Below are 27,437 nucleotides of genomic sequence, written 5' to 3' on the forward strand. Positions count from 1 at the left end.
TCACTAACCTGTTCTACTAACACACTGAAGCCTCAGTCCCCTCATCCAGCTGGTCCTGAGGCTGAGTTCACTAACCTGTTCTACTAACACACTGAAGCCTCAGTCCCCTCATCCAGCTGGTCCTGAGTTCACTAACCTGTTCCACTAACACACTGAAGCCTCAGTCCCCTCATCCAGCTGGTCCTGAGGCTGAGTTCACTAACCTGTTCTACTAACACACTGAAGCCTCAGTCCCCTCATCCAGCTGGTCCTGGGGCTGAGTTCACTAACCTGTTCTACTAACACACTGAAGCCTCAGTCCCCTCATCCAGCTGGTCCTGGGGCTGAGTTCACTAACCTGTTCTACTAACACACTGAAGCCTCAGTCCGTTCATCCAGCTGGTCCTGGGGCTGAGTTCACTAACCTGTTCTACTAACACACTGAAGCCTCAGTCCCCTCATCCAGCTGGTCCTGAGTTCACAAACCTGTTCTACTAACACACTGAAGCCTCAGTCCCCTTATCCAGCTGGTCCTGAGTTCACAAACCTGTTCTACTAAAACACTGAAGCCTCAGTCCCCTCATCCAGCTGGTCCTGAGTTCACTAACCTGTTCCACTAACACACTGAAGCCTCAGTCCCCTCATCCAGCTGGTCCTGAGTTCACTAACCTGTTCTACTAACACACTGAAGCATCAGTCCCCTCATCCAGCTGGTCCTGGGACTGAGTTCACTAACCTGTTCTACTAACACACTGAAGCCTCAGTCCCCTCATCCAGCTGGTCCCGGGGCTGAGTTCACTAACCTGTTCTACTAACACACTGAAGCCTCAGTCCCCTCATCCAGCTGGTCCCGGGGCTGAGTTCACTAACCTGTTCTACTAACACACTGAAGCCTCAGTCCCCTCATCCAGCTGGTCCCGGGGCTGAGTTCACTAACCTGTTCTACTAACACACTGAAGCATCAGTCCCCTCATCCAGCTGGTCCCGGGGCTGAGTTCACTAACCTGTTCTACTAACACACTGAAGCCTCAGTCCCCTCATCCAGCTGGTCCCGGGGCTGAGTTCACTAACCTGTTCTACTAACACACTGAAGCCTCAGTCCCCTCATCCAGCTGGTCCTGAGGCTGAGTTCACTAACCTGTTCTACTAACACACTGAAGCCTCAGTCCCCTCATCCAGCTGGTCCCGGGGCTGAATTCACTAACCTGTTCTACTAACACACTGAAGCCTCAGTCCCCTCATCCAGCTGGTCCTGAGGCTGAGTTCACTAACCTGTTCTACTAACACACTGAAGCCTCAGTCCCCTCATCCAGCTGGTCCTGGGACTGAGTTCACTAACCTGTTCTACTAACACACTGAAGCCTCAGTCCCCTCATCCAGCTGGTCCTGAGGCTGAGTTCACTAACCTGTTCTACTAACACACTGAAGCCTCAGTCCCCTCATCCAGCTGGTCCCGGGGCTGAATTCACTAACCTGTTCCACTAACACACTGAAGCCTCAGTCCCCTCATCCAGCTGGTCCTGAGTTCACTAACCTGTTCCACTAACACACTGAAGCCTCAGTCCCCTCATCCAGCTGGTCCTGAGTTCACTAACCTGTTCTACTAACACACTGAAGCCTCAGTCCCCTCATCCAGCTGGTCCCGGGGCTGAGTTCACTAACCTGTTCTACTAACACACTGAAGCCTCAGTCCCCTCATCCAGCTGGTCCCGGGGCTGAGTTCACTAACCTGTTCTACTAACACACTGAAGCCTCAGTCCCCTCATCCAGCTGGTCCCGGGGCTGAGTTCACTAACCTGTTCTACTAACACACTGAAGCATCAGTCCCCTCATCCAGCTGGTCCCGGGGCTGAGTTCACTAACCTGTTCTACTAACACACTGAAGCCTCAGTCCCCTCATCCAGCTGGTCCCGGGGCTGAGTTCACTAACCTGTTCTACTAACACACTGAAGCCTCAGTCCCCTCATCCAGCTGGTCCTGAGGCTGAGTTCACTAACCTGTTCTACTAACACACTGAAGCCTCAGTCCCCTCATCCAGCTGGTCCCGGGGCTGAATTCACTAACCTGTTCTACTAACACACTGAAGCCTCAGTCCCCTCATCCAGCTGGTCCTGAGGCTGAGTTCACTAACCTGTTCTACTAACACACTGAAGCCTCAGTCCCCTCATCCAGCTGGTCCTGGGACTGAGTTCACTAACCTGTTCTACTAACACACTGAAGCCTCAGTCCCCTCATCCAGCTGGTCCTGAGGCTGAGTTCACTAACCTGTTCTACTAACACACTGAAGCCTCAGTCCCCTCATCCAGCTGGTCCCGGGGCTGAATTCACTAACCTGTTCCACTAACACACTGAAGCCTCAGTCCCCTCATCCAGCTGGTCCCGGGGCTGAATTCACTAACCTGTTCTACTAACACACTGAAGCCTCAGTCCCCTCATCCAGCTGGTCCTGAGGCTGAGTTCACTAACCTGTTCTACTAACACACTGAAGCCTCAGTCCCCTCATCCAGCTGGTCCTGGGACTGAGTTCACTAACCTGTTCTACTAACACACTGAAGCCTCAGTCCCCTCATCCAGCTGGTCCTGAGGCTGAGTTCACTAACCTGTTCTACTAACACACTGAAGCCTCAGTCCCCTCATCCAGCTGGTCCCGGGGCTGAATTCACTAACCTGTTCCACTAACACACTGAAGCCTCAGTCCCCTCATCCAGCTGGTCCTGAGTTCACTAACCTGTTCCACTAACACACTGAAGCCTCAGTCCCCTCATCCAGCTGGTCCTGAGTTCACTAACCTGTTCTACTAACACACTGAAGCCTCAGTCCCCTCATCCAGCTGGTCCCGGGGCTGAGTTCACTAACCTGTTCTACTAACACACTGAAGCCTCAGTCCCCTCATCCAGCTGGTCCCGGGGCTGAGTTCACTAACCTGTTCTACTAACACACTGAAGCCTCAGTCCCCTCATCCAGCTGGTCCCGGGGCTGAGTTCACTAACCTGTTCTACTAACACACTGAAGCATCAGTCCCCTCATCCAGCTGGTCCCGGGGCTGAGTTCACTAACCTGTTCTACTAACACACTGAAGCCTCAGTCCCCTCATCCAGCTGGTCCCGGGGCTGAGTTCACTAACCTGTTCTACTAACACACTGAAGCCTCAGTCCCCTCATCCAGCTGGTCCTGAGGCTGAGTTCACTAACCTGTTCTACTAACACACTGAAGCCTCAGTCCCCTCATCCAGCTGGTCCCGGGGCTGAATTCACTAACCTGTTCTACTAACACACTGAAGCCTCAGTCCCCTCATCCAGCTGGTCCTGAGGCTGAGTTCACTAACCTGTTCTACTAACACACTGAAGCCTCAGTCCCCTCATCCAGCTGGTCCTGGGACTGAGTTCACTAACCTGTTCTACTAACACACTGAAGCCTCAGTCCCCTCATCCAGCTGGTCCTGAGGCTGAGTTCACTAACCTGTTCTACTAACACACTGAAGCCTCAGTCCCCTCATCCAGCTGGTCCCGGGGCTGAATTCACTAACCTGTTCCACTAACACACTGAAGCCTCAGTCCCCTCATCCAGCTGGTCCTGAGTTCACTAACCTGTTCCACTAACACACTGAAGCCTCAGTCCCCTCATCCAGCTGGTCCTGAGTTCACTAACCTGTTCTACTAACACACTGAAGCCTCAGTCCCCTCATCCAGCTGGTCCTGGGACTGAGTTCACTAACCTGTTCTACTAACACACTGAAGCCTCAGTCCCCTCATCCAGCTGGTCCTGGGGCTGAGTTCACTAACCTGTTCTACTAACACACTGAAGCCTCAGTCCCCTCATCCAGCTGGTCCCGGGGCTGAGTTCACTAACCTGTTCTACTAACACACTGAAGCCTCAGTCCCCTCATCCAGCTGGTCCCGGGCCTGAGTTCACTAACCTGTTCTACTAACACACTGAAGCCTCAGTCCCCTCATCCAGCTGGTCCCGGGGCTGAGTTCACTAACCTGTTCTACTAACACACTGAAGCCTCAGTCCCCTCATCCAGCTGGTCCCGGGGCTGAGTTCACTAACCTGTTCTACTAACACACTGAAGCATCAGTCCCCTCATCCAGCTGGTCCCGGGGCTGAGTTCACTAACCTGTTCTACTAACACACTGAAGCCTCAGTCCCCTCATCCAGCTGGTCCCGGGGCTGAGTTCACTAACCTGTTCTACTAACACACTGAAGCCTCAGTCCCCTCATCCAGCTGGTCCCGGGGCTGAATTCACTAACCTGTTCTACTAACACACTGAAGCCTCAGGACCAGAACATCCAATCAATCAGAATAAAACAAATTACAACAGTCAAAATAAAACTACATTACTTATTGGGAAACACAAGCACAAAGCAAAACTCAGTGCTATCTGGCCCTAAATCAACAGTACACCGTGGCTAACTATTTGTCCCTGATGCAGTGCTATCTGGCCCTAAATCAACAGTACACCGTGGCTAACTATTTGACCATGATGCAGTGCTATCTGGCCCTAAATCAACAGTAGACCCGTGGCTAACTATTTGTCCCTGATGCAGTGCTATCTGGCCCTAAATCAACAGTACACCGTGGCTAACTATTTGACCATGATGCAGTGCTATCTGGCCCTAAATCAACAGTACACCGTGGCTAACTATTTGACCATGATGCAGTGTTATCTGGCCCTAAATCAACAGTAGACCGTGGCTAACTATTTGACCATGATGCAGTGCTATCTGGCCCTAAATCAACAGTAGACCGTGGCTAACTATTTGTCCCTGATGCAGTGCTATCTGGCCCTAAATCAACAGTACACCGTGGCTAACTATTTGACCATGATGCAGTGCTATCTGGCCCTAAATCAACAGTAGACCGTGGCTAACTATTTGACCATGATGCAGTGCTGTCTGGCCCTAAATCAACAGTACACCGTGGCTAACTATTTGACCATGATGCAGTGCTGTCTGGCCCTAAATCAACAGTAGACCGTGGCTAACTATTTGACCATGATGCAGTGCTATCTGGCCCTAAATCAACAGTACACCGTGGCTAACTATTTGACCATGATGCAGTGCTGTCTGGCCCTAAATCAACAGTACACCGTGGCTAACTATTTGACCATGATGCAGTGCTGTCTGGCCCTAAATCAACAGTACACCGTGGCTAACTATTTGACCATGATGCAGTGCTATCTGGCCCTAAATCAACAGTACACCGTGGCTAACTATTTGACCATGATGCAGTGCTATCTGGCCCTAAATCAACAGTAGACCCGTGGCTAACTATTTGACCATGATGCAGTGCTATCTGGCCCTAAATCAACAGTAGACCCGTTGCTAACTATTTGACCATGATGCAGTGCTATCTGGCCCTAAATCAACAGTACACCGTGGCTAACTATTTGACCATGATGCAGTGCTATCTGGCCCTAAATCAACAGTAGACCCGTGGCTAACTATTTGACCATGATGCAGTGCTATCTGGCCCTAAATCAACAGTACACCGTGGCTAACTATTTGACCATGATGCAGTGCTATCTGGCCCTAAATCAACAGTACACCGTGGCTAACTATTTGACCATGATGCAGTGCTATCTGGCCCTAAATCAACAGTAGACCGTGGCTAACTATTTGACCATGATGCAGTGCTATCTGGCCCTAAATCAACAGTAGACCGTGGCTAACTATTTGACCATGATGCAGTGCTATCTGGCCCTAAATCAACAGTAGACCCGTGGCTAACTATTTGACCATGATGCAGTGCTATCTGGCCCTAAATCAACAGTAGACCCGTGGCTAACTATTTGACCATGATGCAGTGCTATCTGGCCCTAAATCAACAGTAGACCCGTGGCTAACTATTTGACCATGATGCAGTGCTATCTGGCCCTAAATCAACAGTAAACCGTGGCTAACTATTTGACCATGATGCAGTGCTATCTGGCCCTAAATCAACAGTAAACCGTGGCTAACTATTTGACCATGATTAGTGATGAGAAGTACAGGCTCAGTGAGCAAAGTCTTTCCATTGAGAAAGGTAGACACATGAAAACCTGACTTCCTGTAAAAGGAAAGGGCGTGCAACCACTGCACCACAGCAGAACCTGAGACAGAGCTGCATTTCCTGACAAAATTTCAGATTTATAATTAGAGTGTAATTTCCCCAAATGTGAAACCCTTATTCAAGGTTTCAAAGACCTCTCTGATGAGGATAGGCTACCCGTCCTGTTGGGGGAGGACGCAGAGAGCTGTGGGTTGGCAGCGCACTACATTGCTGCCTGCCATAAGATGAGGGACAGAGTCTGACATACCAACCAACCTGCCAATCTAAGTGAATACAATGCACAGATTACGAGTTGAAGATAACTACATTTACTAAGAGTATTAGTATATTAGTAATTGACTGACCCGGCCTCTCCAGATCTCCTAACAGTACTATTTACAGGGTGAATTTCAGATCAATGCTAAGCATTTTCAGCCATTCCTGAACCTGAGACCAGAAACAGGCTACCTGAGGGCAATACCAAAATAAATGGTCTATTGATTCTGTATCCTAACAACAAAATCTGCAGAGCTTCCATGATTTTATGCCCCAAATATTCTACATTTTGTTGGGGGCAAGAATTCTATACAATCATTTTAGCTGAAAAGCACATCTTGAATCTTGCGTTAGTTTATATATCAACTCACATACCCTGTACCATGGAATCGGTGCATCAAAAATCTCTCACAGACTATGTTGCAATCTGTATGGCACAGTTGTCAACATCCTGGTCCTCAAATGAAACTGGTTTACTTTCCTATTGATGCTATTTTTAATCCTCCGCCAGTTTTGATCCTTTATATTGGGCAGACAGACAGGTTCCCTTCCTCCTCCCGCCTGCTCCAGTTTTGGGGTAATGCTGTAATCAATTGGTTGTACTCCTGGATTGAGGAGACCTTCCCGTACAATTCTGATAACTCCATGAAGGACATAACTCTACCATTCCAATGTACAATATCATTTAAGAATAAAATACCCTTTTCAAACATCTTTCCCATAAATACAGGTATTTTATCAAACAGCACATTGCGTTCGGTCATAATATTTGTTCTCTCTTTTCAGGGGGATGAAATTGTAACCAGCTCTGCAATGCTTGTTTGAAAAACAGATAGTTACTTTGAAAAAAACAGTATGGTTTTTAATTAATTGAGAATGAGACATGGCAATCTGCACAGAGGCAAAGAGGCCATTTTTAAACAATGGATGAGCTTTTCTTAGTAATCTACTTGAGAACCATTTAGGGTTCAAATAAAACTTTTGAATGACTGAAGCTTTTAGAGAGGGTTTAGTGCTTTTATATTTAATAATCTCAACCCACCCAATTCATATTCATTATAAAGATAGACACGCTGTAATTTGTCTGGTTTAGCGTCCCAGATAAAGCGAAATATGTTTTGAAAAACGAATCAGTAGGAGGCAGCTCCATAAGTACAGTTGTAGTCGGAAGTTTACATACACCCTATCCAAATACATTTAAACTCAGTTTTACACAATTCCTGACATTTAATCCTAGTAAACATTCCCTGTCTTTGGTCAGTTAGGATCACCACTTTATTTTAAGAATGTGAAATGTCAAAATAATAGTAGAGAGAATTATTTATTTTTGCCAGACTGTGTTGGAAGTACAAAGGAAAACCTCCAAATAACTCATGTAGAGCAGAATTGGGCCAAAACCCCTCATTCAAATAGAAGAAAAAGAGACATCACATTTTACAAGCATCTAAAAACAAGTGACCCCAAAACATTCCATCACACAGCTCTACAATGTCAAGAGATGAAACAAGAGAAGAGTCCCCTCAGCCAGCTGGTTCTGAAGCTCAGTTCACTAACCCAAACCAACCCCATAGAGCCTCAGGACAGCAGTCAGCCAGCTGGTTCTGAGGCTCAGTTCACCAACCCAAACCAACCCCATAGAGCCTCAGGACAGCAGTCAGCCAGCTGGTTCTGAGGCTCAGTTCACCAACCCAAACCAACCCCATAGAGCCTCAGGACAGCAGTCAGCCAGCTGGTTCTGAGGCTCAGTTCACCAACCCAAACCAACCCCATAGAGCCTCAGGACAGCAGTCAGCCAGCTGGTTCTGAGGCTCAGTTCACCAACCCAAACCAACCCCATAGAGCCTCAGGACAGCAGTCAGCCAGCTGGTTCTGAGGCTCAGTTCACTAACCCAAACCAACCCCATAGAGCCTCAGGACAGCAGTCAGCCAGCTGGTTCTGAGGCTCAGTTCACCAACCCAAACCAACCCCAAATCATGACCCAATCAAAGGACTCATATTTACAACTGTGGAAAAACGAAAAATCCAAAAGCCGACTAAATTGCTATCTGACCCTAAACAGAGAATATGACTTGGCTGATTATCTCTACTCTGTCAGAGATACGAAGCAGAGACAGATCCTTACCAAGTACAGGCTGAGTGACCACCTGGCTGATTATCTCTACTCTGTCAGAGACACGAAGCAGAGACAGATCCTTACCAAGTACAGGCTGAGTGACCACCTGGCTGATTATCTCTACTCTGTCAGAGACACGAAGCAGAGACAGATCCTTACCAAGTACAGGCTGAGTGACCACCTGGCTAATTATCTCTACTCTGTCAGAGACACGAAGCAGAGACAGATCCTTACCAAGTACAGGCTGAGTGACCACCGATTGGCAATAGAAACCGGCAGACATAAAAAGACCTGGCAACCTAAAGAGGAGCGTGTATGTGGTCACTGCACGACAGGGGAGGTAGAAACAGAGATGCACTTTCTCCTTTACTGTGAGAAATATTCCTCACCAAGAAATTACTACATTTATTCAAAATGTTAACTTATTAAACCCAGAGGAAAAACTAAAAATACTCATGGGCGAAGGAGAAACGGCTCCTCTTGCAGCCAAATATGTATTTGCCTGCCACAGCCTGAGGGAATACTAACGTCTGCATAGTAAAGAGTTACTACTAATGATGGTAGTTGTAGTACCGATGTAATGGTGAGGATGACAGTTATATTCTCCGTGTTCAGCCTCTTATATTTATTATATTCTAATATTGACGGTTACCATTTTATAGTTGTTATTCTTTTTTTCTTTTTTTAATCTTTATTATTTTTTTACTTTATACATCGTTGCGTTGACACTATTGACGCAAATACATTGAACACGTGTGAGTAAACGCCAACGCTGCGGCCCCTTGCTAACGCTGCATTTTAACTGCATGTCTTTTGTTATAGAAATAAAATATATTAATGATAATTTCAATAACCTCTGATTCCATGTCTAGAGATCAAAACGTTTTCAGTCATCTATGATTGTGCAGTGTGTTTTACCCGGAAGTGACGGAAGAACTCTTGGTAGCCTCCCTTGAGGACGTAGAGTTCTGGGTAGTGCAGGTTAGGGTACTCGTACTCGTTCATCGTCCTGTCCCTCCTACGTACGAAACGACACATCCCGGGCCCTCGCTCTGAGGAGAACTCACAGTGGAAGACGAGGAGGACCCTGCGGTCAGGGGAGAGGGGGGCGATGGGGGTGCGTAGGAGGTACTCCTCTACCTGCTCCTCCTGGTGAAGGTTCAGGGCTCCTTTGATGTGGCCCCCCTCAAACTCGTACGGGTAGCGACAGTCAATCACCACGATCCTCTCGACTAGATGATCCAGCTGGCCGCTCAGAGCGGACACCATCTGAGGAAGACAGACAGGTTAGTCCCAGGTTATAGATGATCCAGCTGGCCGCTCAGAGCGGACACCATCTGAGGAAGACAGACAGGTTAGTCCCAGGTTATAGATGATCCAGCTGGCCGCTCAGAGCGGACACCATCTGAGGAACAGACAGACAGGTTAGTCCCAGGTTATAGATGATCCAGCTGGCCGCTCAGAGCGGACACCATCTGAGGAAGACAGACAGGTTAGTCCCAGGTTATAGATGATCCAGCTGGCCGCTCAGAGCGGACACCATCTGAGGAACAGACAGACAGGTTAGTCCCAGGTTATAGATGATCCAGCTGGCCGCTCAGAGCGGACACCATCTGAGGAACAGACAGACAGGTTAGTCCCAGGTTATAGATGATCCAGCTGGCCGCTCAGAGCGGACACCATCTGAGGAACAGACAGACAGGTTAGTCCCAGGTTATAGATGATCCAGCTGGCCGCTCAGAGCGGACACCATCTGAGGAACAGACAGACAGGTTAGTCCCAGGTTATAGATGATCCAGCTGGCCGCTCAGAGCGGACACCATCTGAGGAACAGACAGACAGGTTAGTCCCAGGTTATAGATGATCCAGCTGGCCGCTCAGAGCGGACACCATCTGAGGAACAGACAGACAGGTTAGTCCCAGGTTATAGATGATCCAGCTGGCCGCTCAGAGCGGACACCATCTGAGGAACAGACAGACAGGTTAGTCCCAGGTTATAGATCCACTCGACTAGATGATCCAGCTGGCCGCTCAGAGCGGACACCATCTGAGGAACAGACAGACAGGTTAGTCCCAGGTTATAGATGATCCAGCTGGCCGCTCAGAGCGGACACCATCTGAGGAACAGACAGACAGGTTAGTCCCAGGTTATAGATGATCCAGCTGGCCGCTCAGAGCGGACACCATCTGAGGAACAGACAGACAGGTTAGTCCCAGGTTATAGATGATCCAGCTGGCCGCTCAGAGCGGACACCATCTGAGGAACAGACAGACAGGTTAGTCCCAGGTTATAGATCCTCTCGACTAGATGTCATTCTAAAGCATATTAATACGTCAGGGTTTGAATAGAGCTTTAAGCAGCATGAACAATATGTCATCACGCACAGCCTTTTATCCGCAACAAGTCCATTTGACGTAAATACATCTCTGGTGGTTATAATTATAATTCCACATATTGTTTTATATAGATTTTAGAATAGTCGCATGAAAGTCTTTCGCCAAATTGAATGAAAACCTACCTATATTTTTCCTCTGGGAGGATGACCCCCAGAGAACTGAGCGAATGGAATGGCAAACACATGGCAACCGTGTGTGTGATGTATATCCACTCAAGCCATTACCACGAGCCCGTCCTCCCAATTAAAAAGGTGCCACTAACCTCCTGTGGCTGATACCATGTAAAATGTTATCATGTTTCATTTTTGGGGGGGGGGGGAGATACAGCTAAACACTGTTCCTCACCATCTCAGGTAAAGGGATAGAACAAGCCAAACTATAGTGGTGAAGAAATGAAAGGGTGATTGTCCCTCACCATCTCAGGAGTGATGTATTTGAGGTCCTGGTGTTTTCCCTCCACGGTAGATAGGGCAAAGGGTTTGGTGAAATCTCCAATCAGCTCCTTATCCAGCAGCTTCTCAATCTCGGTGTGGTTACAGAAAGATTTGGAGCGCTGTAGGTGACGCTCAGAACATACCTGGATAGAGAGAGACAGAGACAGAGAGAGACAGAGACAGAGACAGAGAGAGAGACAGAGAGAGAGACAGAGACAGAGAGAGAGAGAGAGAGAGAGACAGAGACAGAGAGAGACAGAGAGAGAGAGAGAGAGAGAGAGAGAGACAGAGAGAGAGAGAGACAGAGAGAGAGAGAGACAGAGACAGAGAGAGACAGAGAGAGAGAGAGAGAGAGACAGAGAGAGAGAGAGAGAGACAGAGAGAGAGAGAGAGAGAGAGAGAGAGAGAGAGAGACAGAGAGAGAGAGAGAGACAGAGAGAGAGAGAGAGAGAGAGAGAGAGAGAGAGAGAGAGAGAGAGAGACAGAGACAGAGAGAGAGAGAGACAGAGAGAGACAGAGACAGAGAGAGACAGAGACAGAGAGAGAGAGAGAGAGACAGAGAGAGAGAGAGACAGAGAGAGACAGAGACAGAGAGAGAGACAGAGACAGAGACAGACAGAGAGAGAGAGAGAGAGACAGAGACAGAGACAGAGAGAGAGAGAGAGAGAGACAGAGAGAGAGACAGAGACAGAGAGAGAGACAGAGACAGAGAGAGAGAGAGAGAGACAGAGAGAGAGGGGTGGTTATTTCAGGGGCTCATGTAGAATAACAGCAGGAGTTGGTACTGTAGATTGTATTCACAACTCTAGACATTTTCCACATTTTGTTGTGTTACAAAGTGGGATTGAAATCGATTTTATCATTTATCTTGTTTATAACGATCTACACAAAAGACTCTAATAACAAAGTAGAAGAAAAATGTACATTTGTAATGTAAAATACCACACTGAGTGTACAGAACATTAGGCACACATAATATTGAGTTGCTCCCCCTTTTGCCCTCAGAACAGCCTCAATTCGTCAGGGCATGGACTCTACAATGGTGTGGAAAGCGTTCCACAGAGATGCTGGCCCATGTTGACTCCAATGCTTCCCACAGCTGTGTCCAGTTGGCTGGATGTCCTTTGGGTGGTGAACCATTCTTGACACACACACGGGAAACTGTTGAGTGTGAAAAACCCAGCAGCGTTGCAGTTCTTGACACAAACCGGTGCGTCTGGCACCTACTACCATACCCCGTTCAAAGGCACTTAAACACTCCTCCATCATCTACACTGATTGAAATGGATTTAACAAGTGACATCAATAAGGGATCATTCTTTTACCTGGACAAGCATTTTGCTCCACTCGCAATAACATCTGCTAACCATGTGACCAATAACATCTGCTAACCATGTGACCAATAACATCTGCTAACCATGTGACCAATAACATCTGCTAACCATGTGACCAATAACATCTGCTAACCATGTGACCAATAACATCTGCTAACCATGTGTATGTGACCAATAACATCTGCTAACCATGTGACCAATAACATCTGCTAACCATGTGACCAATAACATCTGCTAACCATGTGACCAATAACATCTGCTAACCATGTGACCAATAACATCTGCTAACCATGTGACCAATAACATCTGCTAACCATGTGACCAATACCATCTGCTAACCATGTGACCAATACCATCTGCTAACCATGTGACCAATACCATCTGCTAACCATGTGACCAATACCATCTGCTAACCATGTGACCAATACCATCTGCTAACCATGTGACCAATACCATCTGCTAACCATGTGACCAATACCATCTGCTAACCATGTGACCAATACCATCTGCTAACCATGTGACCAATACCATCTGCTAACCATGTGACCAATACCATCTGCTAACCATGTGACCAATACCATCTGCTAACCATGTGACCAATACCATCTGCTAACCATGTGACCAATACCATCTGCTAACCATGTGACCAATACCATCTGCTAACCATGTGACCAATACCATCTGCTAACCATGTGACCAATACCATCTGCTAACCATGTGACCAATAACATCTGCTAACCATGTGACCAATAACATCTGCTAACCATGTGACCAATAACATCTGCTAACCATGTGACCAATAACATCTGCTAACCATGTGACCAATAACATCTGCTAACCATGTGACCAATAACATCTGCTAACCATGTGACCAATAACATCTGCTAACTACGTGTATGTGACCAATAAAATGTGATATTGATTCACCTGGTCAGTCTGTCATGGAAAGAGCAGATGTTCCTAATGTTTTGTCCACTCAGTGTATCTTGATTAGACAAGTATTCAACCACCCTGAGTCAATACATGTTAGTCACCTCTGGCAGTGATTACAGTAGAGAGTCTTTCTGGGTAAGTCTCTAAGAGCTGTGAGTCTTTCTGGGTAAGTCTAAAAGAGCTGTGAGTGTTTCTGGGTAAGTCTCTCAGAGCTGTGAGTCTTCTCTGGGTCAGTCTATAAGAGCTGTGAGTGTTTCTGGGTAAGTCTCTCAGAGCTGTGAGTCTTCTCTGGGTCAGTCTCTAAGAGCTGTGAGTGTTTCTGGGTAAGTCTCTCAGAGCTGTGAGTCTTCTCTGGGTCAGTCTATAAGAGCTGTGAGTCTTCTCTGGGTCAGTCTCTAAGAGCTGTGAGTGTTTCTGGGTAAGTCTCTAAGAGCTGTGAGTGTTTCTGGGTAAGTCTCTCAGAGCTGTGAGTCTTCTCTGGGTCAGTCTATAAGAGCTGTGAGTCTTCTCTGGGTCAGTCTCTAAGAGCTGTGAGTGTTTCTGGGTAAGTCTCTCAGAGCTGTGAGTCTTCTCTGGGTCAGTCTCTAAGAGCTGTGAGTGTTTCTGGGTCAATCCCTAAGAGCTGTGAGTGTTTCTGGGTCAATCCCTAAGAGCTGTGAGTGTTTCTGGGTCAATCCCTAAGAGCTGTGAGTGTTTCTGGGTCAATCCCTAAGAGCTGTGAGTGTTTCTGGGTCAATCCCTAAGAGCTGTGAGTGTTTCTGGGTCAATCCCTAAGAGCTGTGAGTGTTTCTGGGTAAATCCCTAAGAGCTGTGAGTGTTTCTGGGTAAATCCCTAAGAGCTGTGAGTGTTTCTGGGTAAATCCCTAAGAGCTGTGAGTGTTTCTGGGTAAATCCCTAAGAGCTGTGAGTGTTTCTGGGTAAATCCACACCCCGGATTGTGCAACATTTGACCATCATTCTTTTCAAAACTCTTCAAACTCTGTCATATTGGGGTGTTGATCATTGCTAGACAACCATTTATGACAAAGTCTTGACAAAGTACCAGTTAAAAGTATGGACACCTACTCATTCCAGGGGTTTTCTTAATTTGTACTATTTTCTACAGAATAATAGTTAAGACATCAGAACTATGAAATAACACATGGAATCATGTAGTAACCAAAAAAGGAAAAACAAAGAAAAACAAACATAAATGTATGTTGTATTGTGAACTGGTGAAAGGAGAGGTTGTAGGGGTGCTTCCTTCGTTGCCTATTGAGGGTATCAACGTTATCCTTGGGAATAACTTGGATGGTGAGCGGTTATGGCCTGTCGGGTCTCCATCTCTAGTGGTTTCCACTAATCCATCGTTTGGAGGAATTCACAATGAGAGCGAGTAGCGTTTCCCCAGAGGTGTTCTCAGAGCGAGTAGCGTTTCCCCAGAGGTGTTCTCGGAGCGAGCAGCGTTTCCCCAGAGGTGTTCTCGGAGCGACCAGCGTTTCCCCAGAGGTGTTCTCGGAGCGACCAGCGTTTCCCCAGAGGTGTTCTCGGAGCGACCAGCGTTTCCCCAGAGGTGTTCACGGAGCGAGTAGCGTTGCCCCAGAGGTGTTCTCGGAGCGACCAGCGTTTCCCCAGAGGTGTTCTCGGAGCGAGTAGCGTTTCCCCAGAGGTGTTCTCGGAGCGACCAGCGTTTCCCCAGAGGTGTTCTCGGAGCGACCAGCGTTTCCCCAGAGGTGTTCTCGGAGCGAGTAGCGTTTCCCCAGAGGTGTTCACGGAGCGAGTAGCGTTTCCCCAGAGGTGTTCACGGAGCGAGTAGCGTTTCCCCAGAGGTGTTCTCGGAGCGAGCAGCGTTTCCCCAGAGGTGTTCTCGGAGCGACCAGCGTTTCCCCAGAGGTGTTCTCGGAGCGAGCAGCGTTTCCCCAGAGGTGTTCTCGGAGCGAGCAGCGTTTCCCCAGAGGTGTTCTCGGAGCGAGCAGCGTTTCCCCAGAGGTGTTCTCGGAGCGAGCAGCGTTTCCCCAGAGGTGTTCTCGGAGCGAGCAGCGTTTCCCCAGAGGTGTTCTCGGAGCGACCAGCGTTTCCCCAGAGGTGTTCTCGGAGCGAGCAGCGTTTCCCCAGAGGTGTTCTCGGAGCGACCAGCGTTTCCCCAGAGGTGTTCTCGGAGCGAGCAGCGTTTCCCCAGAGGTGTTCTCGGAGCGAGCAGCGTTTCCCCAGAGGTGTTCTCGGAGCGAGTAGCGTTTCCCCAGAGGTGTTCTCGGAGCGAGCAGCGTTTCCCCAGAGGTGTTCTCGGAGCGAGCAGCGTTTCCCCAGAGGTGTTCTCAGAGGGCGCAGTGACACGGGTCCATGAGCCGTGGCGACCTGGTCACTGAGCCGGCTAACGACGAAGTTACAAAGAAATAAGAAATATGTCACCACTTTCCCTGTTATCCCGTTATCTGTACCCTCCTGCTCAGATCTAATCAAGGCGCAACGGGCTGACCCCACATTAGAAGAGTTGCATGACCAAATTGTGCCTGTGGAACAGTTGGGAGATGTCACACATGGCTATTTTCTCCAAGAGGATGTCCTGATGAGAAGGTGGGTGTCTCGTGGTGGTTGTTTTGTTGGGGAGGTGACTAGTCAGGTTGTTGTACCAGTTAAGCTTCGTGAGTTGGTGTTGACAACTTGTTGTTGACAACTTCCCACAATGACGTTGCTGGACATATGGGTGTGAGGAAAACCTACAATCGCATATTAAGACATTTCTTTTGGCCTAGGTTAAAGAGGGATGTTTATGAGTTCATCAAAACCTGTCACACCTGTCAATTAACAGGTAAACCCAATCAAGCTATTAAACCGGTACTGCTGTTTCCTATTCCCGTAGTCAGCCAGCCTTTTGAGTATCTGATTATTGACTGTGTTGGTCCTCTGCTCTAAGAATGGTAGCCGTTCACTGTGTCAGACCACAAGGTTTCCTGCTGCCCATCACCACTAAGTCTGTGCTGAAAGCTTCGACTCAGTTTCTCGCTGTTTGGAATCCATAAGGTTATTCAAGGTTCTAATTTCACCTGTAAATCTGTTTGGTCAAGTTCTCCAACAGCTCCATACTAAACACAAATTTAGCTAGCACCCATCACGCGAAGAGGCTAGGAGCACTGGATCGTTTCCATCAAACACTTAAGTCTTTGTTGAGAGATGGATAAGGATTGGGAGGAGGGGTTGCCTTGGTTACTGTTTGCCGCCAGGGAGGTTTCACAGGAGAGCACAGGTTTCAGTCCAAATGACCTATTGTTCGGGACATAGTCTGCGTGGGCTTCTAGCGGTGCTACAGGATGACGAAGTCTCCCAAGCTACCTCAGTCCCTGTTACCTTGTGTGTGATGTCCAGTGACGCCTGTACACCGCTGGTGAGATGGGTAAAGAGAAGCTGTCATCGTCACAGGGGAGGATGAAAGGACTATTTGATCGGCGAGCTGAGCCGATCACTTTAGTCCAGGTGACCAGGTTCTTGCTCTGCTGCCAATTGTTGGTTCTCCTTTTCAGGCAAAGTTTCAAGGTCCATATACAGTGGTGCGCAAGTACACTGAGCAAAACTATCTAGTTGCCACTCCTGACCGGAGGAAAATGCACCAACTGTGCCATGTAAATCTGCTAAAACCCCTATTACCCACGTTCCTCTGGGGCCGAAGAGTGGGAGTCCGCAGAGGACGGTAAACCTGTTCTTTTGGCCAGTAAGGTTACATTGCTGGGTTCTTCTTTTTGTCATGTTAGGACTGTGCACGGTGAAGATGTCCCAGGTCCCAACTACTGCGTACTGCAGGGTAGAATGAAAAATTCAGTCACTGGATGTTTTGAATAACCTTCTAGCTCATCTACCTGCTGACAGGCGAGACGAGTTGGTCGGTCTGATTCTTCTAGTTCTTTTCTGATACACCTACAAAACTAAATAGAACACAAAATTAAACAAGTATTCGGTTATGAGTTTCGGCGTAAAGCACCCGTCACTTTTCAGCGCCTTATGAATTAGGGTTGTCTCCGGTCTGGTCGGCTGTTTATCTGGACGATGTAAAAGTTTATGAAGATACTTGGGAGGAGCATCTGTCCCGTATTCGAGCCTTGATCGACCGCCTGGCTGTGGGTCACCTCACTATCAATCTGGCTAAGTGTGAGTTTGCTCAGGCGACCGTTACGTACCTTGGTGAGGTGGTTGGGCAGGGTGAAGTGCGTCCTGTTCGGGCTAAAGTGGTAGCTATTGATGCTTTTCCACCGCCAACTACTAAAAAAAGGAACTGATGCGTTTCTTGGAAATGATTGGTTATTACCATAGTTTCTATCTTCTCTACTGTAGTTGCTCCCCTGACAGATTTGCTGAAAGTTAAGGCGGTTTTACACCTGGTCTTCTCTCTTGTCAACAGGCTTTTGAGGATGCAAAGAGATTGCTTACCTCAGCTCCGGGGCTAGCTGCTCCTCGAGTCACGTGGTGGCAGGTGCAATCCTGCTGCAAGCAGATGTGTCCGGTGTTGAGAGGCCTGTTAAGTTTCTTTTCCAAAAAGTTATCAGTTGAACTACTCGGTCGTGGAAAAAGAAGCGCTCACTCTCATATGGGCGCTACGACACGTCGAGGTCTGTCGGGTCGGGAGTAGTACCTATTGGGGTCTGAACCGACCATAACCCTCTCAACTTCTTGAGGTCTACGATGATACCAGAGGATAATGAGATGGTGTTTGTTTTTAATAGGCATTCCATGTCGATGTGCGGCAAATCAGAGCGGACTGATAATGTCATTGCTGACGCGCTCTCTCTCGTGTTCCTGAACGTGTCTGGTCCGATTGATCGATGGACACACGTTCTTATACGCGTTGTCCCCAAAAGGTAATGCGTGTCGTCCACTGTTTATGTTGTGTTGTCCAGTCACTCCAGTCTTCTGTTCCCTGCTGTCCTTATTTCTTTCCTCTTAAAGGTTGCTTCCTGTGCGTTAACCAGGGCAGTGGGGTAGCGTTAACCAGGGCAGTGGGGTAGCGTTAACCAGGGCAGTGGGGTAGCGTTAACCAGGGCAGTGGGGGTAGCGTTAACCAGGGCAGTGGGGGTAGCGTTAACCAGGGCAGTGGGGGTAGCGTTAACCAGGGCAGTGGGGTAGCGTTAACCAGGGCAGTGGGGTAGCGTTAACCAGGGCAGTGGGGTAGCGTTAACCAGGGCAGTGGGGTAGCGTTAACCAGGGCAGTGGGGGTAGCGTTAACCAGGGCAGTGGGGTAGCGTTAACCAGGGCAGTGGGGTAGCGTTAACCAGGGCAGTGGGGTAGCGTTAACCAGGGCAGTGGGGAAGCGTTAACCAGGGCAGTGGGGAAGCGTTAACCAGGGCAGTGGGGTAGCGTTAACCAGGGCAGTGGGGAAGCGTTAACCAGGGCAGTGGGGAAGCGTTAACCAGGGCAGTGGGGAAGCGTTAACCAGGGCAGTGGGGTAGCGTTAACCAGGGCAGTGGGGTAGCGTTAACCAGGGCAGTGGGGTAGCGTTAACCAGGGCAGTGGGGAAGCGTTAACCAGGGCAGTGGGGTAGCGTTAACCAGGGCAGTGGGGTAGCGTTAACCAGGGCAGTGGGGTAGCGTTAACCAGGGCAGTGGGGAAGCGTTAACCAGGGCAGTGGGGTAGCGTTAACCAGGGCAGTGGGGTAGCGTTAACCAGGGCAGTGGGGTAGCGTTAACCAGGGCAGTGGGGTAGCGTTAACCAGGGCAGTGGGGTAGCGTTAACCAGGGCAGTGGGGTAGCGTTAACCAGGGCAGTGGGGAAGCGTTAACCAGGGCAGTGGGGTAGCGTTAACCAGGGCAGTGGGGAAGCGTTAACCAGGGCAGTGGGGTAGCGTTAACCAGGGCAGTGGGGAAGCGTTAACCAGGGCAGTGGGGTAGCGTTAACCAGGGCAGTGGGGAAGCGTTAACCAGGGCAGTGGGGTAGCGTTAACCAGGGCAGTGGGGAAGCGTTAACCAGGGCAGTGGGGAAGCGTTAACCAGGGCAGTGGGGAAGCGTTAACCAGGGCAGTGGGGTAGCGTTAACCAGGGCAGTGGGGTAGCGTTAACCAGGGCAGTGGGGTAGCGTTAACCAGGGCAGTGGGGTAGCGTTAACCAGGGCAGTGGGGTAGCGTTAACCAGGGCAGTGGGGTAGCGTTAACCAGGGCAGTGGGGTAGCGTTAACCAGGGCAGTGGGGTAGCGTTAACCAGGGCAGTGGGGAAGCGTTAACCAGGGCAGTGGGGTAGCGTTAACCAGGGCAGTGGGGTAGCGTTAACCAGGGCAGTGGGGAAGCGTTAACCAGGGCAGTGGGGTAGCGTTAACCAGGGCAGTGGGGAAGCGTTAACCAGGGCAGTGGGGTAGCGTTAACCAGGGCAGTGGGGAAGCGTTAACCAGGGCAGTGGGGAAGCGTTAACCAGGGCAGTGGGGTAGCGTTAACCAGGGCAGTGGGGTAGCGTTAACCAGGGCAGTGGGGTAGCGTTTACCAGAGCAGTATTGATTGGTTGGTGTGGTGTTCCGAGGTTCTTGGTGGTCATGATCCTCCTACTCTGTCGAATTCTCTCTTCGCTCGTTTTCCTTAATAGGATGTCGGTGGGCGAAGCCCGGTGGGTCATCAGCCAGGTGGGTCACACCTGGGTTCGGGTGTGTCCCGGGGATAAATACATCGAGGAGACTCTCCACACAGACAAACTGTTGTTTTTGGTTGTGGCATTTCGGTACTTCTTTTTGTTCATTTGTTTTGGCACCTCTCAACACCATTATCACCATCTATGTATACATCCACTCACTTTGTTACTTGGATATAGTTGACTTTAATAAATATGTTTGTTATATCTTTATTTCCGTGTTGTCTCCCCCTTTTTGTTATGAGCCGGTTCGTAACACAAGCATACCCATAACATGATGCAGCCACCACTATGCTTGAAAATATGGAAAGTTGTACTCAGTGACGTGTTGTATTGGATTTGCCCCAAACATAACACTTTATTCAGGACAAAAAGTGATTTGAGTCACAATTTTTTTTTGTTGCAGTATTACTTTAGTGCCTTGTTGCAAATCAGGATGCATATTTTAGAGAAAAAGAAACATGTATTATGTACAGGCTTCCTCCTTTTCACTCTGAATTAGGTTAGTATTGTGGTATAACTACAATGTTGTTGACCCATCCTCAGTTTCCTCGTATCACAGCCATTAAACTCTGTTTAAAAGTCACCATTTCCTCTCACGGTGAAACGAGGCCATTTCCTCTCCGGCAACTAAGTTAGGAAGGACGCCTGTGTCTTTGTAGTGACTGGATGTATTGATACACCATCAACAGTGTAATTAATAACTTCACCATGCTCAAAGGGATATTCAATGTCTGCTTTTCTATTTTTTACTCATCTACCAATCGGTGCCCTCCTTTGCGAGGCATTGGAAAACCTCCCTGGTCTTTGTAGTTGAATCTGTGTTTGAAATTCACTGCTCGACTGAGGGACCTTACAGATAATTGTGTGTGTGTGGTACAGAGATGAGGTTGTTATCCAACCATCCTGTTAAACACTATTATTGCACACAGAGTGAGTCCATGCAACTTATTATGTGACTTGTTAAGCACATTTTTACTCCTGATTGTAGACTTGCCATAACAAAGGGGTTGAATTCTTCAGCTTTTCATTTATTAAATTTGTAACAATTTGGAAAATCATAATACCACTGACATTATGGGGTATTGTGTGTAGGCCAGTGATGGGGGGAAAATCACCTTAAATCGTAATTTGTAACAAAATGTGTAAAAAGTCAAGGGGTGTGAATACTTTCTGAAGGCCCTGAAGTGATTCAACAGATCTAAAACATGGCAGTCAGACAAAAAACACTGATCTAGAAAATCACTTTCCAAATAACAAATCATTTTGTGATCAAGATTAGTGATTCTGTGGTTCTCCTTGCTCAAATCGATCCCCCCCCCCAAAAAACCTCACCGACTGTGTACGGGTGGAGACATTAAGCAGGAAGTACCAGGACCAGTTCACTAGGGGGTGGAGACATTAAGCAGGAAGTACCAGGACCAGTTCACTAGGGGGTGGAGACATTAAGCAGGAAGTACCAGGACCAGTTCACTAGGGGGTGGAGACATTAAGCAGGAAGTACCAGGACCAGTTCACTAGGGGGTGGAGACATTAAGCAGGAAGTACCAGGACCAGTTGACTAGGGGGTGAAGACATTAGGCAGGAAGTACTGTGAGCAGGTACGTACCATCTTGCTGGGAGAGCAGTCGTCCTGGTCCACGGTGGTGCCATGAGTTTCCGCCAGGCTGCGTCGTCTCTTCACTTTGACCGGCGTGTTCTCGTCCTGGGGGCGCTTCAGAGGTGTGCGGTCCGCCTGGCTGGGCATGGAGGGCGAGCGGAACAGACCCCGCGGCCGACAACGAACCACCGGCTGAGGAAGAGGACAAAGACGAAGTTAGTTTGATGCTACCGTGGACACCTGTTGTTTTCGTCCTAGCACGGACTGTGCTGATAGTGGCTGTAAGGGTAGTCGTTCCTACTGACCCTAGTTGAACACCGACGGTGTTACTCTGGATAAGAGCCACAGTTAAAGGAGGAGTTTACCCAGAATCCAGTAACTACCAAGTGACTCCATACATTGAAAATTTGTACACCCATTAGTGTACTGACACAGCTGTAAAAAAGGGTCACGTGACTCATGACGTTGCTGGATGCAGGCTTCGCTGCTCCGTTGTCAGTGAATTCATGGTTCAGAAATCAAACATGTGGACAAATTAGTTGTTTTATTGAAAGCTTACGGCCAAATGAGCCATTTCTGTCAAAAGTAGTATCGGTTTTAAGTTCGGAAATGTAACCTTTTCCACCCAAAACATTTGCTATTATGTAGCCGACTGCCACAGCAGTGGAGATGAGTAACAACTCTCGGGGGAATCCTTGCTACGGACAAACGTCACGTTACGCAGATGAAGGGGCTTTCAGCAGGGAAGTGAACACAGCGATACACAAAGTAAAACAACCTGCAAATGTCTGATGCCCAATGGTCGACGGTGTCACGGAACGTATTTATTTGATCCTGAGTATTCAGATTGAGCTTCAGGTGGCCCCCACCGCTCTAGCCACAGCAGCAGCTGGACCACAGCCCCTACACACCCCTGGTTCAACACAGACTGGTGCTGCAGCTGGACCAACACAGACTGGTGCTGCAGCTGGACCAACACAGACTGGTGCTGCAGCTGGACCAACACAGACTGGTGCTGCAGCTGGACCAACACAGACTGGTGCTGCAGCTGGACCAACACAGACTGGTGCTGCAGCTGGACCAACACAGACTGGTGCTGCAGATCCGGTCACCGAACGACAGAAACGGTCGCCCCAGATCCGGTCACCGAACGACAGAAACGGGCATCTCCCCTTCTGTGCCAGTCCTTACCCATCTCCCCTTCTGTGCCCGTCCTTACCCATCTCCCCTTCTGTGCCCGTCCTTACCCATCTCCCCTTCTGTGCCCGTCCTTACCCATCTCCCCGTCTGTGCCCGTCCTTACCCATCTCCCCGTCTGTGCCCGTCCTTACCCATCTCCCCGTCTGTGCCAGTCCTTACCCATCTCCCCGTCTGTGCCAGTCCTTACCCATCTCCCCTTCTGTGCCAGTCCTTACCCATCTCCCCTTCTGTGCCAGTCCTTACCCATCTCCCCTTCTGTGCCCGTCCTTACCCATCTCCCCGTCTGTGCCCGTCCTTACCCATCTCCCCGTCTGTGCCAGTCCTTACCCATCTCCCCTTCTGTGCCCGTCCTTACCCATCTCCCCTTCTGTGCCCGTCCTTACCCATCTCCCCTTCTGTGCCCGTCCTTACCCATCTCCCCTTCTGTGGCTAATGATTTCAGTGGAAAAGCACACATTTCCTCACTCAAAACCGAGAGCACTTTAGTCTGTACGATTTCAATAAAACAACGAATGTTCACACTTGTAGGATTTCTGAATCATGAATTCACAGGCAAAGGAGCAGAGAGGCCTGCATCCAGCAACGTCACATGACCCGTACAGGGAGAGAGAGACGACAAACTCCACTGAAATGGTTTCAATGTATGGAATCACTTAGGAATTTCTGGATTTTGGGGTAAACTCCCTTTAAAATGACTCAAAAGTAAAATGACTGGTTCTGATTTCTTCAAAGAAAGACAGGCAGACTAAAACCAGACATCTGGTGGCTAAACATCCATACCGAGTCATCTCCTGGCGCGGTGCGGTCCTTCACAAGCGGAGCGGTCAGCAGGCTGGACATCCCCATGGGCATGTCACACTCCTCCTCACGGTCATCCAGAACGTCAAGGAAACCGTCGTCATCGTCCAGGGAGCAGCGATGCGGGAAGACGGGTCTTCTGTCATCCAATGAGCTGAGGCGTTGGGACGGAGATAGCTAGAGGAAGAAAGGAAGGAGACAAGAAAGGGTTAACTGATGTTGTCTGAACGTCAACACAACCGCTGGTCCACTGTCACATATTGATGATGTCGGAGTGTCTGTAAGTGTGTGTGTCCGTGCTACCCACCACGAGCGCTGGGCCAAAGTCCTTGGGCCAGGGGGCAAAGTCCTTGTTCTCCTCCCCTTCACTATGGAAGGACCTCATACGGCAGGGTGACATGGGCTTGGAAGGCTTCTTAAACTCAAAGCTTTCCCGGTTCTCCTTGTTTCCCTGTCCACCGTGAACGCTGTGCTCAGAGGAGGCGGCTGTATCCTGGGCTGAGCCGAGCCGTCCGAAAGCCCCGTGGCGCTGCTGACTCGGGCTCCCTGGGACCGGACCCTTCAGAGCCGGGCTGAAGTCTGGCAGCTGCAGTGGCAGAGAGTTGATTCTTCGGATTGGCATGTTACTTTAAGTGGGGAAGAGAAGCTACACCGTCAGTAAACATGGATGGACCAGTCACTCAATCAATATGGAGCTTGGATTATGAACTTTGAAAAGAGGAAACTACTCCCCAGATAGCAAATTAGGGTCAAATGAGACTTAAAAAGCGATTCATTAAGCACGAGGGACTAAGCACTTACTCATTGACAACTCTTCCAGACTGGAGAATGGCCTTCTCAAACCTGCCAGAGACAAACATTTACATTCAGTGACAGACCAATTTATTGAGATCCTTGCCCTACACAGTGAAAAGGACCCAGGAAGCCTTCGCCACTAACCAGGCCAGAAGAGGTCTGCAACTAAATTACCTTCTCAGGACAGACAAAGACCCTGGCTGCCTCTAATGAAGAAGAGTACAGAGAGGGGCAGGAAGTGGTCTCTCCTTATCGCTGTACAACAGAGCAATGCCAGCTAATGCCCAGAACGTAGTATGCGTAGAATAGAGTAGCAGGCGAGGGGGGGGAAGAGATGAGTACACAGACAGAAACAGAGGAGAAAGGCGGGGGGGTGGGGGGTCTGCTAATCTACCATAAGTGACTCGTTTCAGGAAGCTGGGCTTATGTCGCACGTCACTACCTCACTGGAGAGGCATTTCAACGTCTTTGACATGTTTATCAAACATTTTGTATTTTGAAATGCCTTCTGGTACATGTGAACTTTCATGTGCCTTAATAAACACACTTAGTTCCATCTGTAAACAAATAAAATTGTTAAATTATGAGTGGAGCTACGGAAAAAAGCCAGGAACCTTCCCTCTAGCCATGATTGGCTGAGATAATTGATGGGGCTGGACATGTCGGGAGATGAGTTCTGATTGGTCTGCCATGTAGCATACTTCTGTCTATAACGTGAGATGCTCAGTAAGTGTCGGTAATGCTTTCTACCACGGCTGTTTTTAAACATAACGCCATCGAGAACTACAAAAATGTTGCTACTTTTTTCTACAACATCGATGCCCTGAATTTAGCGGGCGCCATCGACAGATCAGTAGGACAAAGTGATGGGCTCCTTTCTACACACGCCACGGTCAGCGTGAACCTGGAGTGACTTGACACAACGCCGGCCAAACAAGATGTAGCTACAAACAAACCAGAGCTAAATGGTTCCGGTCAGTGTGAACCGGAGTGACTTGACACAACGCCGGCCAAACAAGATGTAGCTACAAACAAACCAGAGCTAAATGGTTCCAGTCTGTGTGAACCGGAGTGAGTTGACACAACGCCAAACAAGATGTAGCTACAAACAGAACAGAGTTAAATGGTTCCAGTCAGTGTGAAGCGTTCCTCCATGTATAATGGGTAAGAGTCTAGCTACATTTTCAGACATTATACGTTTCTAATTTCGTCAGAAAGTCATTTTCATCGCAAGTTAAAGCGTACTGTTACCTAGCTAGCGAACGTTAGCTTGCTGGCTCGCTAGCTAGCGTTACTTGTATGATCTGTGTAGTAATATTAGTCGAATCCGAAAAATGGTTTTCATTGCTATACAAGAATAAAAGTGATGTAGAATTAGCTACTATGCAAATAACCGCTTCACTGTACCGTTTACACCTTCTGTATCCTGTGCATGTGACAAATAAACAGATTTTATTTGATATAGTGTGTGTTTACCAGAGACGGTAATGTGAAGAACAACGTGACCTGCACCAAAGTCAGATTAGGATCCATGCCAAAGACTAGATATTGTATTTTAACCTGGAGTTTTTCCTTATCGTAGGCTACTACTTTCACCACTTTTAGTCTTGAAATATTTGGTTGTTTACTACACTACTCACTCTGTTTAGCACATGGCCTCACATGTTATCCCCACCCATCTCTTTAAGGGTTAAGACGGTATAAATAATGCTGAATGGGTGTAGACAAAGAAGAGCTCTCCAGTAGTAGTACCAAAACATTCAAGGGCCATTTTCTCAAAAGTGGGGTTACAAGTTTATCAACTTCCAAAGCAGAATGACTTTCCTATTGTTCCTCTGAAGCCCACTGCTAGGAGATAATGCCTTCCACAATAATGAATTAACATTTTAGAAACTGTATAACAATTCTATAAGAAAAGAGTCAGGTATAAATATCATCCGTTAACACCACTGTAACTGTTTGCTTCTATATCCGAGCAAGGGGATTGGTGCATCTGACTAATCATTGGTTCAACATCTCCCATGAGCCCATCCTTTAACTAGGGAAAGTTCTGTAGTATAAGAGCATCTTGTCTGTTAATCTGTAGTAACACCTAATCCCAGAGCACAGCTGAGCTGGTGACACTGGCCGTGTTCCATCGGGATGAGGAAGAGGAGGAGGGATAGTACGGAGGAAGGGAGGGTAAGCATTGCTAGAACAGAGAGATAGATTGGGCCAGACAAGAGGACTATAGCTTACGTCTCTTCAACATGGATGGGGTCCATGGGGCTGGGGGAATCCATACCAAGACCTGGAAGAACATGGAGAAACACCTCAACAGTTGATCTGATCGTAAACCGTTGACTAGTTCAAATCAGAACACATTCTCCCCACAGGTCTACAAGGTGACACAGGAGAGAATATTTAAATCATGTACATTTTGGCTTTTTTCCTGTCCTGTTAATAACAAAAAATGTGTATCATGTATTGTCCTGTACTGGTAAAAAAGGAAAATATCCTACACATTTTTTCAAGGTGGTCAAACTGCACAACTGAAAAGAGCAGAATTTAAAAAAACAGGAAATGACTAAATATAAGGGCTACACACCTCGCAAAAAAAATATTTGACCTTTTAAAATAGCAAGCCAAGTTCCTATTGCCAACATTATATCGACATATTGGGGTCAAACATTTTGTCGTACCTGCATCAGAGGAGCAGTCAGAGGCGACGGACGGAAACTTCAGGAGGGGCACACGTTGTTTCCGCTTTGGAGTGTCACATTGCTGGCTGTAAAGGAACGGGTTACATAATCCGTTAACTTTACTAACAACCAGCCAAACTAGCAATTTCCATTAGCTTGAAATAGTTAGCTAACTACCAAGCTAGCTGGGGAGTATTCATTATGCCGATTCTGTTGCAAAACGTTTCTTAAACTGAAGCGAACGAAACGGGGTGAAACTTTAGTTTAGTTGCAAGACTGGTTGGACCAATG

The 27,437-nt window shown here is 48.2% G+C and overlaps 1 protein-coding gene across 3 annotated transcripts in view; it reads right to left on the reverse strand.

The window, feature by feature from the left end:
* LOC139554038 (M-phase inducer phosphatase 1-like) overlaps positions 1 to 27,437 on the reverse strand; it is a 30,903-nt gene that overhangs the window by 2,702 nt on the left and 764 nt on the right. The window contains exons 2-9 of one of the 3 annotated variants that reach the window (XM_071366939.1): positions 27,147 to 27,232; positions 26,704 to 26,755; positions 24,472 to 24,513; positions 23,978 to 24,296; positions 23,653 to 23,847; positions 21,682 to 21,864; positions 11,213 to 11,374; positions 9,541 to 9,669 (exon numbers count right to left, since the gene is read on the reverse strand). In XM_071366939.1, the coding sequence (XP_071223040.1) occupies positions 9,541 to 9,669; positions 11,213 to 11,374; positions 21,682 to 21,864; positions 23,653 to 23,847; positions 23,978 to 24,296; positions 24,472 to 24,513; positions 26,704 to 26,755; positions 27,147 to 27,232 (1,168 nt within the window). Of the gene's footprint in view, positions 1 to 9,318; positions 9,670 to 11,212; positions 11,375 to 21,681; positions 21,865 to 23,652; positions 23,848 to 23,977; positions 24,297 to 24,471; positions 24,514 to 26,703; positions 26,756 to 27,146; positions 27,233 to 27,437 lie in introns of all 3 variants that reach the window. The other 2 variants (XM_071366936.1, XM_071366937.1) reach the window with 2 other exon arrangements.

Source organism: Salvelinus alpinus, chromosome 25 (genome assembly GCF_045679555.1).
Source record: "Salvelinus alpinus chromosome 25, SLU_Salpinus.1, whole genome shotgun sequence".
Taxonomy (NCBI): Eukaryota; Metazoa; Chordata; class Actinopteri; order Salmoniformes; family Salmonidae; genus Salvelinus; species Salvelinus alpinus.